General features: G+C 42.5%; 1 protein-coding gene across 5 annotated transcripts in view; it reads right to left on the bottom strand.

The window, feature by feature from the left end:
- Window positions 1-15,426, bottom strand: part of DENND1B (DENN domain containing 1B) — a 341,500-nt gene that overhangs the window by 246,731 nt on the left and 79,343 nt on the right. For 3 of the 5 annotated variants that reach the window (XM_079925473.1, XM_079925475.1, XM_079925476.1), the window contains exon 3: window positions 5,076-5,140. In XM_079925473.1, coding sequence (XP_079781599.1) covers window positions 5,076-5,140 — 65 coding nt within the window. Of the gene's footprint in view, window positions 1-5,075; window positions 5,141-7,125; window positions 7,557-15,426 lie in introns of those variants that run through there. The other 2 variants (XM_079925481.1, XM_079925474.1) reach the window with 1 other exon arrangement.

Raw genomic sequence — 15,426 nt, 5'->3', positions numbered from 1 at the left:
AAAGGCAGCCTCTGTGAATTCATCCAACCAATGGTCAGGCTCTATGCTCGGTCCAATTTCTGTTATTCACTCTGTAACTATGCACTAAACATGCCAGTTACTGTGCTAAACTGTTCCTTAAGGATACATACAGTTACTATGCTGTGGCCCAGTCCTTGAAAAGCTTCCTTGAAGCAGGGCAAGCAGATGCTATGCTATATCTACATGTCTCTATATTACTATACTAGACATATCTAGAAGAACACAGTAAGTGCTAAAACACAGGAAGAAGCAAAATGCTGTGAATCTGTGTAAACAGTATCCCTATAGACGAAAACTCATCAAATGTAAAAGTTAGTTTAGAAGTACCTTTCATTTGCAGGGCATGGGGGACACAGACCAAGGCAGGATTCTTTGGCCTAAGGTTCTGATTTAAGAAAAAAGAGGCAGTTAAACTGTTCACATAAGCTAGAGCTCAGAAGGACGCATAATCTGATACTGGGATAGGCAGGCTGATAAAGTGAAAAGTCAGTAGCAAGGAGGGATTTGCTCCTAAGAGAAATTATTCTAGCTAAAGAGAAAGGGATAAAGAAGACAAGACTTGCTAAAAGATGTGTTGAACACTACTAATAAGTAAAACTGTTAGATCAAAGAGTCACTAAATACGGAGATGGAAATCCTAAAAAGACTAGTGCCAGAATCAACACTACAAGGAAAAAGCTCACTAGTTATTTTATGTGGAATTATACTTCATTCATTAATTTCCAGGAAAAAAATACCTGAACCGCATACATTTTATACTCTAGTATTTCCTGATGCGAAGTTACTGCACACTGAAAGGCGACAGAGGCAGCAGATTTAAAATATACATGCATATATCAAATCTATTAAAAGGCAATAGGTTAAAATACAGACTCTGGAGCCAGACTGCTTTGGGCAAGTTTTCTTCATTCCTCTGTGCTTCAGTTTCTTCATTTCCTACCTCAGCATTTTTGTAAAGTACCCAGAACTGTGTGTGGCACGAAGCGCTACACAAGTAGGGGCTACTGCCCTCCTGCTGCTGGGGGTGCACTGCCAACAACACGAAAGAGAAAGCGGAGCTCCAAGGCCACTGCCTGGAAGGAAAACCCCAAGAGGCCGCATCTCCCATCTTCTACTGAGCATTCCCTTCCCTGAATCACTCTGGGGAAAGCAGGGGCAGCCGGGTTACAATAAGTTCTGCTATTAGAATCGAAGGGAGGCCACCCTGCTGGCTGAACTTCCCTGATGGCTGGGAAGAAGAAAGACAGCAAAGAGAAGAAAAGGGGCGCCAGCAATGTCTGGAAACCCAACAGGAGGAGCGTTAAGACCTAGATGTTGGCACCTCACTCTCGGAGAGCTGGAGCAGAAGCTACCAGGGAAGCTGTCCTGCCAGGAAAACATCCACGAGGAGACGCCCCAGCCAGCCAGGCGGACACCACCAGAACCCCATCCACTAACACAAAGGGGACGCGGTAGGAAACACTACCAACCCCACTCACAGCAATGCTTCAATCTGTGGGGCCCTTCACATGTGCTCTAAAATGTGTCCTTTTCAAAAAAATCAATATACTGCCTTTGAAACAAGTCCAAACAGCAACAGATGAGATGATGAGCATCACCTCACCAGAGCCGGATGTATCAAGTTATAGTTCAGCACCGCCATTTCCAATCGTAACTAAAACTCAGTTAACGACGGTCTGTCTCTGAAGATATTTATGACGTAAATTATTTGGGATAAATAAGTTAAAACTTCTCTATTAATAAGTAAACAAGAAACATGCCAAATATCTTAATGTAATATGACCAGTCTTAGCATAAACCAAGTTTACCCTGAGCATCATATTTTCTACTGGATCAAACAGATAGTCATCAAAAAACTACTCCAGGGGGGCTTCCCTGGTGGCGCAGTGGTTGAGAGTCCGCCTGCCGATGCAGGGGATGCAGGTTCGTGCCCCGGTCCGGGAGGATCCCACATGCCGCGGAGCGGCTGGGCCCGTGAGCCATGGCCACTGAGCCTGCGCGTCCGGAGCCTGTGCTCCGCAACGGGAGAGGCCACAGCAGTGAGAGGCCCACGTACCGCAAAAAAAAAAAAAAAAAAAAAAAAATAACACCAGGGCTTCCCTGGCGGCGCAGTGGTTGAGAGTCCGCCTGCTGATGCACGGGACGTGGGTTCGTGCCTCTCGTGACCTACTTCTAGACTTCCTCTCCTATGAAATATCAAGTTTCCTTATTATTTAAATTGGTTTTATATCTGTACCCTGAAACATCCTAACTTACACATTTTGTTTTATCGGTCCATTACTACATAAGAATATCATCCATGTTCATGTAAATGTTAGCCAAAAAAACCGTATCCTACTTTAAACAAACTGATACGTATATGAGACTCATTAGATAAATAGGTTTCATTGACAGTTAAATAAGAATATTCCAATAACTTATTTTAATAATTTCTGGACATTTTGCCCTTCAATATTTATCAATACAATAGAAAACTAACAAAAAAAATTTAGAAACATCAAACTCTCAATTTGACATAAAATTTTAGTTATACAGTAGCATCACTTTTTATAGCATAAAAAGTGTAACTTGTTAGGCCCTAAAATGTTAGTTATATTCATAAATTTAAGTCACAATCAAAAAAGAACAGTTGTTAATGCTTTTTACATAGTTAGTTGAATTTAGCTTTTTAAAAAATCTTTTGAATTTGGTGCCAATGAGCCATTTTAATGGAATACATGGGTAGAATGGATTAATTGCACCCTACAGAGAAGCCAAAGTGCTTATTTTAACCATTTATTATATTTCCAACTTCATCATGCTGGATAAATGGTTAACATACAAATGAAGATGTTTCTGATGAGTAGCGATTTAACAATAACAACAGCAAAAAAGCAAGAAGGTAATAAAAGAAGGGCAGAAGTAAAAGATACCAACTGAAATGACCAGTTCCTGAAAAATGGAAAAAAGGCAGAGGGCGGAAGTAAGGAGTAAACCGCGCAGGAGTCTGCATGGAAAGTCCGAATCCCTCTCACACACACACAGAGCGGGTGTTCCATAAGGTAGGTCCATGCTTTCATCAAGATCACATTAGCATGCATTTAAAATTACAGAGAAACCATGTTTGCCAAAGGAATTTAGCCTGTTTTACAAACACATCAGGTCGGCACTACTTCACACACCTTAGCTGATGCTATGGTAGGTACTGTGAAGATTTATTCATATCAAATATACTATAAGAACAGATTTAAATTGGAGCTAAAAATAATAATAATAACGTATCCATTGGAGTTTTCAAAGAGAACTTACTTGGGCCTGGAAAGAACGTAAACAGACCAATGTTAATACATATAGGACAACAAAAGATTACCTTTTTAATCGGAGAAAGCTCACGTACAACCTAGGATCAGTCCCCGCCTGGGGAAAAACCTGACCACAGCTGCAACTCACATGGGCCTAAGTGCAGCAGGCAGGGCTGGGGGAGCCAGGAAGGTGTCTGACTTCCTACCTAAAATTAGCCAGGCCCACTTCACCACAGCTGGGTTAGGTTCCTCTATTTTAAGGTGTGCAGCCCCAAATTGCTTAGGAGTATATAACTGCTGGCCGGTTTCAGGAGCTAAGAGTGTCGAGAGACTTTCCACCAAGCCTTGAGAGTGGACAACTAGCCTGGACAAAAATTCCACACTGAATCATCAAGCTGTCTGGGGTCTAAGTACACTGGCAGTGAAATCATACACTGGAGATATCCATGAAAGCATATCGCCCAAGGGCACAATACGAAGGAAATGAGCAAGAAGAGACGTCCCTTACTCTTTTCCACCACCCAACACACACACACACACACACACACACACACACACACACACACACACACACACACACACACACACACACGCAGGATAAAAGTAAGGGAGAAACTGACAAAAATTCATGATCCTAAAGTGTTTTTGTCCTTTCAGGAAATTATATAGAACTGACAGCTGAAACCCTTCCAAGTAATGTCCCGTGATTGTTTTTTGTTTTTTTGTTTTTTAAAGTGTGCAATTCAATGGCATTTAGTACATTCACGGTCTGGTACAATCCCAGCCACCTTTATCTAATTCTGAAACATTTCCATCACTCTAAAACAAAACCTCCTACCCATTTAAACGTTTCTTCACATCTCCTTCTCCCCTCAGTCCCTGGCAACCTATTTACCTATTTTGGATATTGCATATAAATGGAATCATAACAATATGTGACCTTTTATATCTGACTCCTTTCACTTAGCATAAATGTTTTCAAGGTTCATCCACATTGTGGCATGTATCAGCACTTCATTCCTTTTTATGGCTGAATAGTATTCCGTTGCATGTATAAACCACAATTTGTTTATCTGTTCATCCACTGATGGGCCTTTGTGCTGTTTCCACCTTTTGGCTATTGTCAGTAGCACTGCTGTAGACATGCGTGTACATGTATTTGTCTGAATACCTGTTTTCAGTTCCTTGGGGTACATACCTAGGAGTTGAATTGCTAGATCATATGGAAATTCTATTTTTAACTTTTTGAGGAACCATCAAACTGTTTTTCACGAGCCTGAACCATTTTACACTCCTACCAATGTCCCATGACTCTTTACCTCCCCGTGAAAGTCCTAGGCTCCCGGAGTGAACCCCATGGAGTGGGTACTCAGTTCACATTCTGCATTTGGGAAACATTAGAAGGGAACTGGTGCCGCTCCCATTTGTACAGGCGAGAAATTTTTTGCTAGCATTTAAAAAAGGAGCTGAATTTTCAAAAAAAAATGAAAAATGAAAAGGCATGCCCTTCCACCAAAACTAACAATAACTTCATCAACCAATGGTAAAGTTAAGTTGTAAGTTACATGGCCTTTACATACACCTGAAATTTAAGCTGCACAGATAACATTCTGGATTGCTACCACCTCGTGGCAAAGACTTAGCATCTATTTTATTACCAGAACTTGAGACACTAGACACAGAATACACATTTAATTCAGTACGATCCTGATGCCACCACGTTCTGGTCGTCTACAACAATAGCGCTTGTTTTGAATTAGCAAACACACATACCTTCATCTTCTGAGGCATGACATTTCACTCTCAATACCAAGTCAAAGGTTCTTTCTGGATTTTCCCTAAAAGAAAAAGAACTTTGTTATTTTTATCTCCTATAACAAAGTTTATATTTTCTTAACTCTAAAAATTAATCTCCTTCTTGTCTCAGTATGTTCCATATAACTACATGACCACAGCGTAGAAGTAGTAAAGTGTTTTCCTAGTTCAGCAACTTAAGAACCCTGAGGCTTAGGAGCCTGGAGTCTTGGGGCAAAACATTTAACCTCTGAGCCTGTTTTCTTACCTATAAAGTACCCTGTTCGCTTCAAAGAATAATAATGGTGAGGATTACAAATCAAATAATACAAGTGGAAGTACTTTATAAAGTGCTGTATAAATATAAAGCATTGCCTTTATCTTACTGAATCAAAACCGGAAAGCCAGCATGTTCCTAAGTGTCTCTACCTTTCCCTGCCAGCAGAGTTTGACAGCAGGTTCTCCAGCTTTCTTCAAAGGACTTGCAATACAGGTGTAAATGAACACCTGGTTCCACCTGCCATGTTCTAGAGCACCATGAGTCATTCATAATGTTCCTTAAATGCAATACTTCGCACATACTTTTCTTGAGATATAATAATTACAGCACATAAGCATGTTTAAAGTGCACTAAACATAGCCTCCAAGGCCAACCAAAAAAAGCCTTATTTTACGTCAGTTATCTTTGGGGAAATTGGACATCTGCCTCAATACTTGGATTTTATCACTAAGAACAGTGACGCTTTGCTTCATTCAAGAGTTATCTGCATCTTCACTAACTGCTCATACATTCAACATAGTCTCTGCTTTATTTCAAAAAGCAAATTGAAACCTACTGAGACATCTGTTTTAAAAACATAGTTCTGGGTTTTTTTTTAAACTTAGTTCTGTTTTAATCTCTTTCTGCCAGAAGATAAAAGGTCAAAGTCTGATACCACAAAGTCCATGTGATCAAAGTGTTAATATATTTCAGTTATTCCTGCCAAGGAGACCTTAGTGTCTTTGTGTGCACTGGCTGTTTGTAATATGCACTTCCTTCAAGAAACTAATGGCAGCTTTGGCTTCTAAATAAACATTTGATTTTTAAAAAATTTATTACAAGAATCTAGAAACATAGGAAGCGACAACCCACATAAGTTTATTTGCAAATAGAAGTTTCCTCAGCCCTCCCACGATTCACTTGCTTCAATGGGAATAATCAACCTGGACCCTCAGTCAGGTGACCCTCCCTCCTAAGCCGGTTCAGGTCAAAAGGTCCACTTTTCACGTCATGCACCTAGCAACCCACCCCCCCGCAAGATATCAAACACTGAAGAAAACAATTCTAAATCACACAATTTTCCTATTTTCGTAATAGTCTTTAGGATCTCTCAAGTGTAAATAGTAAATATCGATTCTATTATACTGGGAAATTTTAAAGGCCTTTCACGCTAAAAGAAAAATACACGATATTCACGATTTTAAACTCGGAGGAAGGGAGGGTTAAGGGGGGCGGGGGAAGAGAAGAAAAACGGAATTCTTTGCAAACTAAGTTTCTGTAGCAAAATATAAAACTCATGCCTCTAAGGTACCCAAAAGAAAATCACCACACTTAACACAAATAGCTTTCTGCCTAATTCGTCTCCTAAAGAAAAGCCTCCCCTGGTGGGTACCGGAGCCAACACATCAAAACACCACCACCGCCCACCCAGCCTCCCAGACCCTCTGGCAGGGACCAGCGGCCGTATTACCGCACACGGGGGCCCCTTTCAGGTCCTAAGAAGAGGCGTAAAAAGAAGGACCTGGGACCGCGCCGGGAAGACACCTCACACCCGCACCGCGCGGCCCGGCGCGGCGCGGGCGCCCGGCTGTCACGTCCGACCCGCGGCCCAGGACCCGCAGCGGCCGCGCCGGCGCCCAGGCCTCCGCGTCGGGCCGCGCGTCCCCGCCGCCCGCAGGCTCCGCGGCCTAGGCCGTCCGGGGACCCGGGGGTCCTGGGGCCCGGGGTCGGGGTACCGAGGAGGGGCCGCTGCCCGCCGCCCGCACTCACTTGGTCCTGCAGTCCATGGCTGCATGTCGCGGGGGCCGCCCCGCCCCGCCGGCCGCCGCGGGAACGGCCGCTCAGAGCCCGGCGGCCGCGGCCCGGCGGTGGAGCTGCGCCCGCCCCGCCCCCACGTCCGGGTGACCGCGCGGCCGCCGCCCCCGCCGCCCCCTCGCGCCGGCCTCACGCTGCCTGCACCTTCAGCGAACCAGGAAGTCGGCGGGCGGGGCCGCAGCCGGACCGCCTCACCTGGGCCGCACGGCCCGCCGGCCCCCGCGGGGGGGCGGGGGGCCGGGCCGTGGGCGGGCGTCTGGGGGCCCCCCAAGGGGCCTGCCCGGTGGCCCGCGGGCCGCTGTTAGGCCAGACTGCAAGTGCCCCGCGTCCGGAGCGCCGGACCGGCCGGCTGCCTCCCCGGGGCCGGCCCAGGCTCGGGGCGTCAGGGCTGCAGCCCGCGGAAAGCTAAGAACCTGACGAAGCACCTGGACTCGCCCTGTGCTCCACCCCGCGTGCGCCCGGAGCACCAATTGCCCGTGTTTCCTCGACCCTGCGTAGGCTGGTGCGTTTCATTGCTGTCAGGCTGCAAACCCGGACGGAGCTCCAGGTGCCGCTCGGCTTCAGCTGGGCCTGGTTACCTCCGATTCCAGAGCCGCCTCCTCTGGAGTCGGGAAGGTTAGGACCTGCACCTGCTCAAGAGCCCTGCCAAGCAGCCAAATAACAGTGCTCCACTTGCTTGCACATCGAGGACACAGACCTCCCCCACCACAGGCCGCCGCACGGCCAAGCACTCACCTGGGGACACACCCACGAAGGGACAGGCCTCGTGAAAGGGCAGCCAGGGAGCTCAGGGCTGGACGGCGGCCCGAGGGCAGAGGGGCTTGTACAAAGAGCTGCAGTGTTCAGAGCCCTGGGGTACGTGGGAGCAGCTGGTATGCACCGTCCCAGCGCTTGCGGTCACTCTACATGACAGACACTTTCACCAGCATCTCATAGATGAAGAAGCGGGCCAAACCAAGCCCGGGATGATGGCCAAGCTGGATTTCAGACCAGGTCTACCCTATACCGCCTCTCTCCCTGGGGTGAGAACAGAGCTAGAAGTAGTCTTAGGATGGACGTGCGAAAGGCCGTCCAGGGCTGGGCTGTTAACGCAGAGACCTTCCCAAGAAGGCTTCTCCCACACGTTACCACCCTTGACACATGGCTTCAGTGTTTTTCATCCAAATAGGGGCTGCTTCAGACTTTATTCACGTAAAAGGTAAGAGGATGAGAGGAAACCAAATGTGGTATGTATAGAGTGTGAGTCATGAGACATACAAGTTAAACAGGAAGTCTTGGGAATTAAGTAAAGAATTTAGAATCAAGAACCTAAAATTAAACTCAGTTATACCGATCTCAAACGTTCTTACCAAAGGTAGGCTGTTACTTGGTCAACAGAACAAGATATATTGCATAGTCAGACCCGATAACTTATCATGAGGACAGGACATAATGGGGAAACAAAAAAGTTATATTTTAGCATAATGTGTTGTCATAGCTTCACTTGGGCTGAGACACTCAGTTTCTTGGTTCCTACATTTGTAAAATGGGAATTACTACTTGTGTATCACATGAATGATATGATGTTCAAATTTAAAAGTGCTACTAATTGTGTGCTCTATTGAGAAACCATTCTGTGGATTTCAGTTTCACAATGAGGCAACATACACCACAAAATTTTTTTCCCAAATAACACTCTTTTCTACATAAGAAGTTACCATAGTCCAAAGCCTTGGAAAAAAATCTGTAAACTCAAAAACCACTTCTGCTCCAAGTGTCACTAAATTTCTCAGACTTCTACTTTCATTATATTTAATTCTTCTCCAAAGAAAGGAACCCTACCTGGGCTGCCTGCATCAGGAGTTTTTAATTTGTGGTGAGGAACTATTAATACAACTGTTTTCTCCAACCATTTGTTGAGATTTAAGTGACAGTCATACCCCTGCACAATATAATTTTTTTAATTTACTTTAAGTATATGAAGAGGAAATACTACATATGCACACACAAATCTTTTTAAACTGGCTTTTAGGCTGACCATGATGAAGAGGTTTATTCATCTATTCAGATATTACTGAGGTAAAAGGGATAGAAACACAGATGGACACAATTTGTATGATTTGTTTAAAATTACTGAAAAAAGAGAATTTTGTATACAATTATCTTGGTGAGATGTTTATTGAAACCCATGGTATAAGTTTAGCAGTTTTAGAACTTCTGACATGAGTGGTAGAGAACTCGACAAAGGGCAAGTCTTCAAATTGGTATTAGATCTTCCTAAGATCATATTTCAGCAGTAATATTTCCTACTTGACTATTGATGTTAACGTATTTCAGGACTACAGTCATCAAAGGACATAGTCTGCATGTGGTCAAAGAACATAGTTTATAAGCTAATAATCTTAAAATCTTTTGAGCTTATTTTAGTTTTCTGTGTGTGTTTGTAAAGAATATACATAAAAATATGTCCTTGGGAATTCCCTGGTGGCCCAGTGGTTAGGACCCAGCACTTTCACTGCTGTGGGCCCAGGTTCAATCTCTGGTCGATGGAACTAACATCCCACAAGCCGCGCGATGCGAAACAGCCAAAATATAACTAAATAAAAATAAAAATATGTCCTTGATCAAATATTATGATTGTGTTGTTGACATCTCCTCTTACTGGATTTGCATCACAGTTGACACAATTCAATTAATGGACGAGATGACTTGAAATCTCCTAATGTGACGGTGGATTTGTCTATCTCAATTTGAAGTTCTTTCAATTTTTGCTTTATATAGTTTGGGGCTGTGTTGTAATATGCAAGCCAGTTTATAATTATTATATCTGCCTGGTAAACTTATCATTATGTTATGACTTTCTTAAATTCTAGCAATGCTTTTGCCTTAGTATCTAAACAGCTTTCTTCTGATTAGTGTTTACCTAGTATTAGTAACTCTCTTTTCATCCTATTACATCAAAGCCTTCTAAATCATTATGTGTAGATTTAGCTAACAAATGTTACTTTTGGCTTTCAGCCTAGTCTGATAATCACTGACTCTTAGATTGGGCTTTTAGACCAGTGCATGTATTATAATTGCTGACATATTTGAATTTATTTCTGCCATTTAATGTTGTACTTTCCATTTGTCTTCTCCGGATCTGTGGTTTTTTTCTCTCACCTTTCCTTCTTTAGGATTGATTGATTTTTTTTTTAATGCTTCCACTTCTCCCCTATTCTAGTTGTAAGTTATGTAATCTGTTCCTATTCATCTAGTGATTATCCTGGAAATTTTAACAGGCAAATTTATCTGATTAAGTCCAAAGTTTATCACTACATGAACCTTCTCCCAGACAACACAAGGACCTTTAAAATACCCTCCAAAACTACAATACATTATTTATGTTGTATTATACTCTTGTTTTATATCAATGTTTGTTTAGATTTACCCAGACATCTACCACTTAGTTTGCTCTTCTTTCTTATTTCCATCTTAGATGTCCCATCTATGATTGCCTTCCTTCTGCCTAAAATACATGCCATAGGTGCTGACTGATTCTCTCACTTTTTGTTTGGGTGAGGAATGTATGTATTTCACCCTCACTCTTGGAAAATATCTTCACTGATAAAGAATTCTAAATTGACATTTCTTTCTGTACATTTGCAATACCATTACACTGTCTTCTAGCATCTCTAGTTATAATGTGAATTTTGAAAGTAATCTTGAAGTGTAATCTGTCTTCTCTCTCTGCTTTTAAGATTTTTTGTTTGTCTTTAGACTTCTAGTTTCGCTATGAAGCATTGAGATGCAGATTTTTTTTTAATCCATCCTTCTTGATTTCTTTGCATTTCTTGACCCTGGACTGGTGATTTTCGTCAGTTCTGGGAAATTCTGAACCCCATCCTTTCTCCTCTTTCCTTCTGGGACTCTGATTATACACATGTTCTCTTTTTACCCTCCATTTCTCTTAACATCTCTTTCGTAATTTCTTTTTCTTTATCATTCTAGGCAGAATTCTGGATAATTTCACAAATATCTTTTTTTTAATAGATCTTTATTGGAGTATAAGTGCTTCACAATACTGTGTTAGTTGCTGTTGTACAACAAAGTGAATCAGGCACATGCATATATATGTCCCCATATCCCCTCCCTCTATCTCACCCCTCATATGGTATCTTCCTTTTCATTAATTCTTTCCCTGGCTTTGTCTCATCTTCTGTTAAAGCTAAACATTTAGTTTTCAATTTATATTACTTTTATTTCTAAAGCTCTTTTTGGTTATTTTTAAATCTGCTTTCTCAACTTGTGTTTTAAGCCTCTCTTTAATTTCTTAAAATATATTTAACATACCTATTTTAAATTCTGTTTATGATAATTCCAATCTCTGCAGCCTTTGTGGGTCTGATTCTACTATCTGATTTTTTTCTGCTGGCTATAATTTATGGTCCCTTCTTTTCTTCCACGTGTGGTGATTTCCTTTTGTTACCTGATCCTTGGAGCTTCATATGTGGAAATTTAGTGAGATCTGAAAGGAAGCTGAGTTCTCTGGAGAGGATATTCATTTATTGCCAGTAGAAGTCTAAGGAGCACTACCAGTTCAGAACCCTCTGATACTAAATTCTCAGCTTGAAACTTTTCAGACCACCCAGGTGAGATGTGACTTGTAGTTATGAATCCTCCAGGAGGATTAACTCTGCTCCAATGTTTGAGACAATCAGTTTCCCTTGAATCCCTTTGGCATGCCTGGTTCTGAGGGGTATCCTATTGGAATTCCCACATTAGGAAGGGCCTTAAGCCCCAAATGGCCACGATAACAGAGACTCCAGTTCATCCAGTTTAACAAACCCCCTCTCGATGGAAGATGGCTGTGGTGGCCACTTCACTTGCTCTTCACCCCACCAAGTACTCCTCGCTTCCCTGACTGCCCTTAAGTGCCTTTAATAATTTTCAAAATATTTAATTCTGAAGTTTTAACTACTTTCAGCATAAGTTTTAACTAGACATCATAATTGACTGGCTTTAACTACACTATCCACCTAATAATGTCTACCTTCCTCAAGCCATACCCAAATAGTCCCTGACTTATATACACCCTTATATATTAATGGTGTGGGGAAATCTAAGTTCAGGGCCTTTAGTGAGACAACTGTCCTGCTTCACAACGTACTATGATAACCATAAAGGTAACCCCTGGCCCCCCAGACTCGATCCATTCACACAATGGAAATATGCCTTAGACAGAAATCAAGAGATACTGATACCTGGAGTATCGACAGCTCCTTCCCCTTTGGAGTATGGAAAAAGAAACAATATTGTCAACTCTAGAATGGTATTTCTTAAGTAATACCTTTAATAATGCTTCAAGTTTGGAACAGCATAGCTAGACTCATCTGGGCCATGAGCTTCACCAATTTATATCAGGGTTTTAAGTTCCAAACAATTAACTTAGACATGAGCTTTTAGACACAACCCTCTCATGAGTTAACACTCAGCATGGATCCAAGTCAGGCATTCCCTAAAATCTAATGCTACACTGCCTCCTATTATTATTCCCTGGTGAAATTTATTAATAATATCATCACCTCATTTACTAAGGAAGAAAAATCCTTTATATAAAGTATTTAACAAGTCAAATTTCTTGAAGTCTTTAGAAAAACATCTTGAAAATATTTTAGTAGGACCTGCCTTCTAATACCAACTGAGATAGTGTTAAAAAGAACATTCTCTAAGTATATTATTCTTTTTATGCTTAGCAGCAATATCATGAATTTGAATCTAAAGGTAAAATTCTCCTTTCAAATGACATATGAAGTACTTTTAAAATAGAGAGACTTGGTGGTCCAGTGGTTAAGAATATATCTTGCAATGCAGGGGATGCCGGTTTGATCCCTGGTTGGGGAACTAAGATCCCACATGCTACTGGCCATTACTAAGCCCACTCCCCACAGTTAGAGAAAAGCTTACATACCCCAATGAAGAGCCCGCGGGCAGCAACTAAGACCCAACGCAGCCAATAAATAAATAGTTTTTTTTTAATACAGATAAGGTAGATGAGAAGACTTTGGAGCAATATGTTTCCTGAACATATTATTCCTTGAGTTGTCTTCACACCTCATAGCCTATATTAGCATTCTATATTAATTTGAAAGCCAACTTAAGAAGTTGTCTTCCAGCTTGGAGACAAAGGGTTCAGATCATTCTTAACATCTTTATTACCAAATCTGAACATATCCAAATATTTATAAAATTCAAATAGGAAATGATGATATTTGTTTCTTTTGCTGTTAAACTTTTAGCTAAAAAGACAGTAGAATTCTCAAAAATAATGCAGCAAAAAGAGATTCTCCTTCCCCCCGTTTCAGGTGATTTGCCCAAAATTATAAAATCAGATTCTCTTACCTCTGATCACCTTCAGCTAGTTCACTTTTACCTTTGTTCCTCATTTTTCCAGACACTGGAAAATTTAAAACAGTCCTTCAAGTTAAGATAAAAGAATATTCGGAGCAGAGTATCAGCAACCGACTGTAAGCAAAGACAAGTTTTCTTCGTAAGTCCTGGGAGCTGCGCTGGATTGCAAGAAGCAGGGCGGAGTGTGTGTAACCCTGTGGCACTGCGTGGGAAAGACTCTCCCAACCCCACCCACCAGATACTCCACACAAATAAAGACATCCGCATTGTATGGCAACTCTGCTCACACCCATCTAATACTCTCTGGAGCCTAGTAATCATATCCGATGAGCAATGACGTTAGAATTCACTTGAAGGTAGCGTAAGAGCATCTAATGCAATGTTACTAGTTCAACACAGCCAGTAACCCCTATAAGCAGCCCTCATCCTGATACAAACAGAGAAATGATCCCCAGCCAATTCCTTACAGCAAGTTCTACTTTCCTAAGATACAATAACTAGGCAAACATTACACGCACTTATGTCTGAGCAATTCTAGGGAGAGAAAGGAAACTGCTGTGTGCTCGCAAACAGAACTCAGTTAAATACCACAGCAGAATATCCTTGAGGAGATAAACAGAGATTCAAAACTTCAAAATGTCTGACTACTTCCCCCTTTCTTACTGGTGCAAATAAGAAGATGATAAAAATAAACAAGGAGGGCTTCCCTGGTGGCGCAGTGGTTGAGAGTCCGCCTGCCGATGCAGGGGACGCGGGTTCGTGCCCCGGTCCAGGAAGATCCCACATGCCGCGGAGCGGCTGGGCCCGTGAGCCATGGCCGCTGAGCCTGCGCGTCCGGAGCCTGTGCTCCGCAGCGGGAGAGGCCGCAACAGTGGGAGGCCCGCGTACCGCAAAAAAAATAAAAATAAACAAGGACTGAGAGGTCTCCTGGCTGTCATCTTATCTCTCTGCTGTTTTTTCTGATGTCACAGATCCAAGACATAGGCAGGTATCTGGCAAGACAACCGTGGCCGGTAATCTTCCCTGGGAAGGGAAGCCGACGGGCAGCTCCATGAAACTCATCAAGGTCTTCTTAGCTTGGTGGGAACTCGCTTGACTTGTAAAGAGGACTCGGCCGTACCTGCCTTTCTTCATTCACCGTGCACAATTCCAGTAGCTTTTCCTGTCTTCTTGAGGCTGCCAATCAGGATGGCTGAGCAAAGCAGGAATGCAGGGGGGCTCAGGACCGGTGACTCAGTCACCCCATCTGCTGCCCCTGCACCCGTGTGGACTGACTGCTCTGTCTGTTGCCACACAGCCACCCCCTGGACTTCCCTTCACCTCCCTCTGCGTTGGATTGTAGATCAGGAACATAGGACATTACCCTACGTACTGTGCATGGTAATTACACTGTGTTCTCACAGCGGTTACTTAAGAAAATTACCAAACAGGTGCTAGTAATTCCTATTCCACGATGACATAAGGCCATTGATCCCCACACGACCCATTTATTTCCCTCTCTGATTTTTAACACAAGCATGTTGCCCTTCCCCTTTAAATAAGCAGGTATGAACTCTTAAGTGATGCAGGCATGAATTCATGAGGAGAGGCCTACTATTAGAATTAGAAGGAAGTTTTTCAATCAAGTGGCCTATGATTGAGTTAACAAAAACTCACTCCAGCAAGCCAGCTGGCAAAACTACTTCCAATTTGTGAGAGAAAAAAAAAAAATCTTAACATTTGAGTCACTATATCATTTCATGCACAAAGACTTGGTGTACATACCAGAAAGACAAGCCTCTCCACATTTGCATGTATCCTTTTTATAGCTGTTGTGATTTTGCCAAGTGCTTTATGATGATATTTTATTTGCTGGGTCTCTCGATAGTCCTGTGAGGTACAGATTAG

This window comes from Stenella coeruleoalba (assembly GCF_951394435.1).
Source record: "Stenella coeruleoalba genome assembly, chromosome: 1".
In the NCBI taxonomy this organism is placed as follows: domain Eukaryota; kingdom Metazoa; phylum Chordata; class Mammalia; order Artiodactyla; family Delphinidae; genus Stenella; species Stenella coeruleoalba.
Note: the sequence above shows the minus strand (reverse complement) of the source record. Positions and strands in the feature narration are given on the sequence as shown.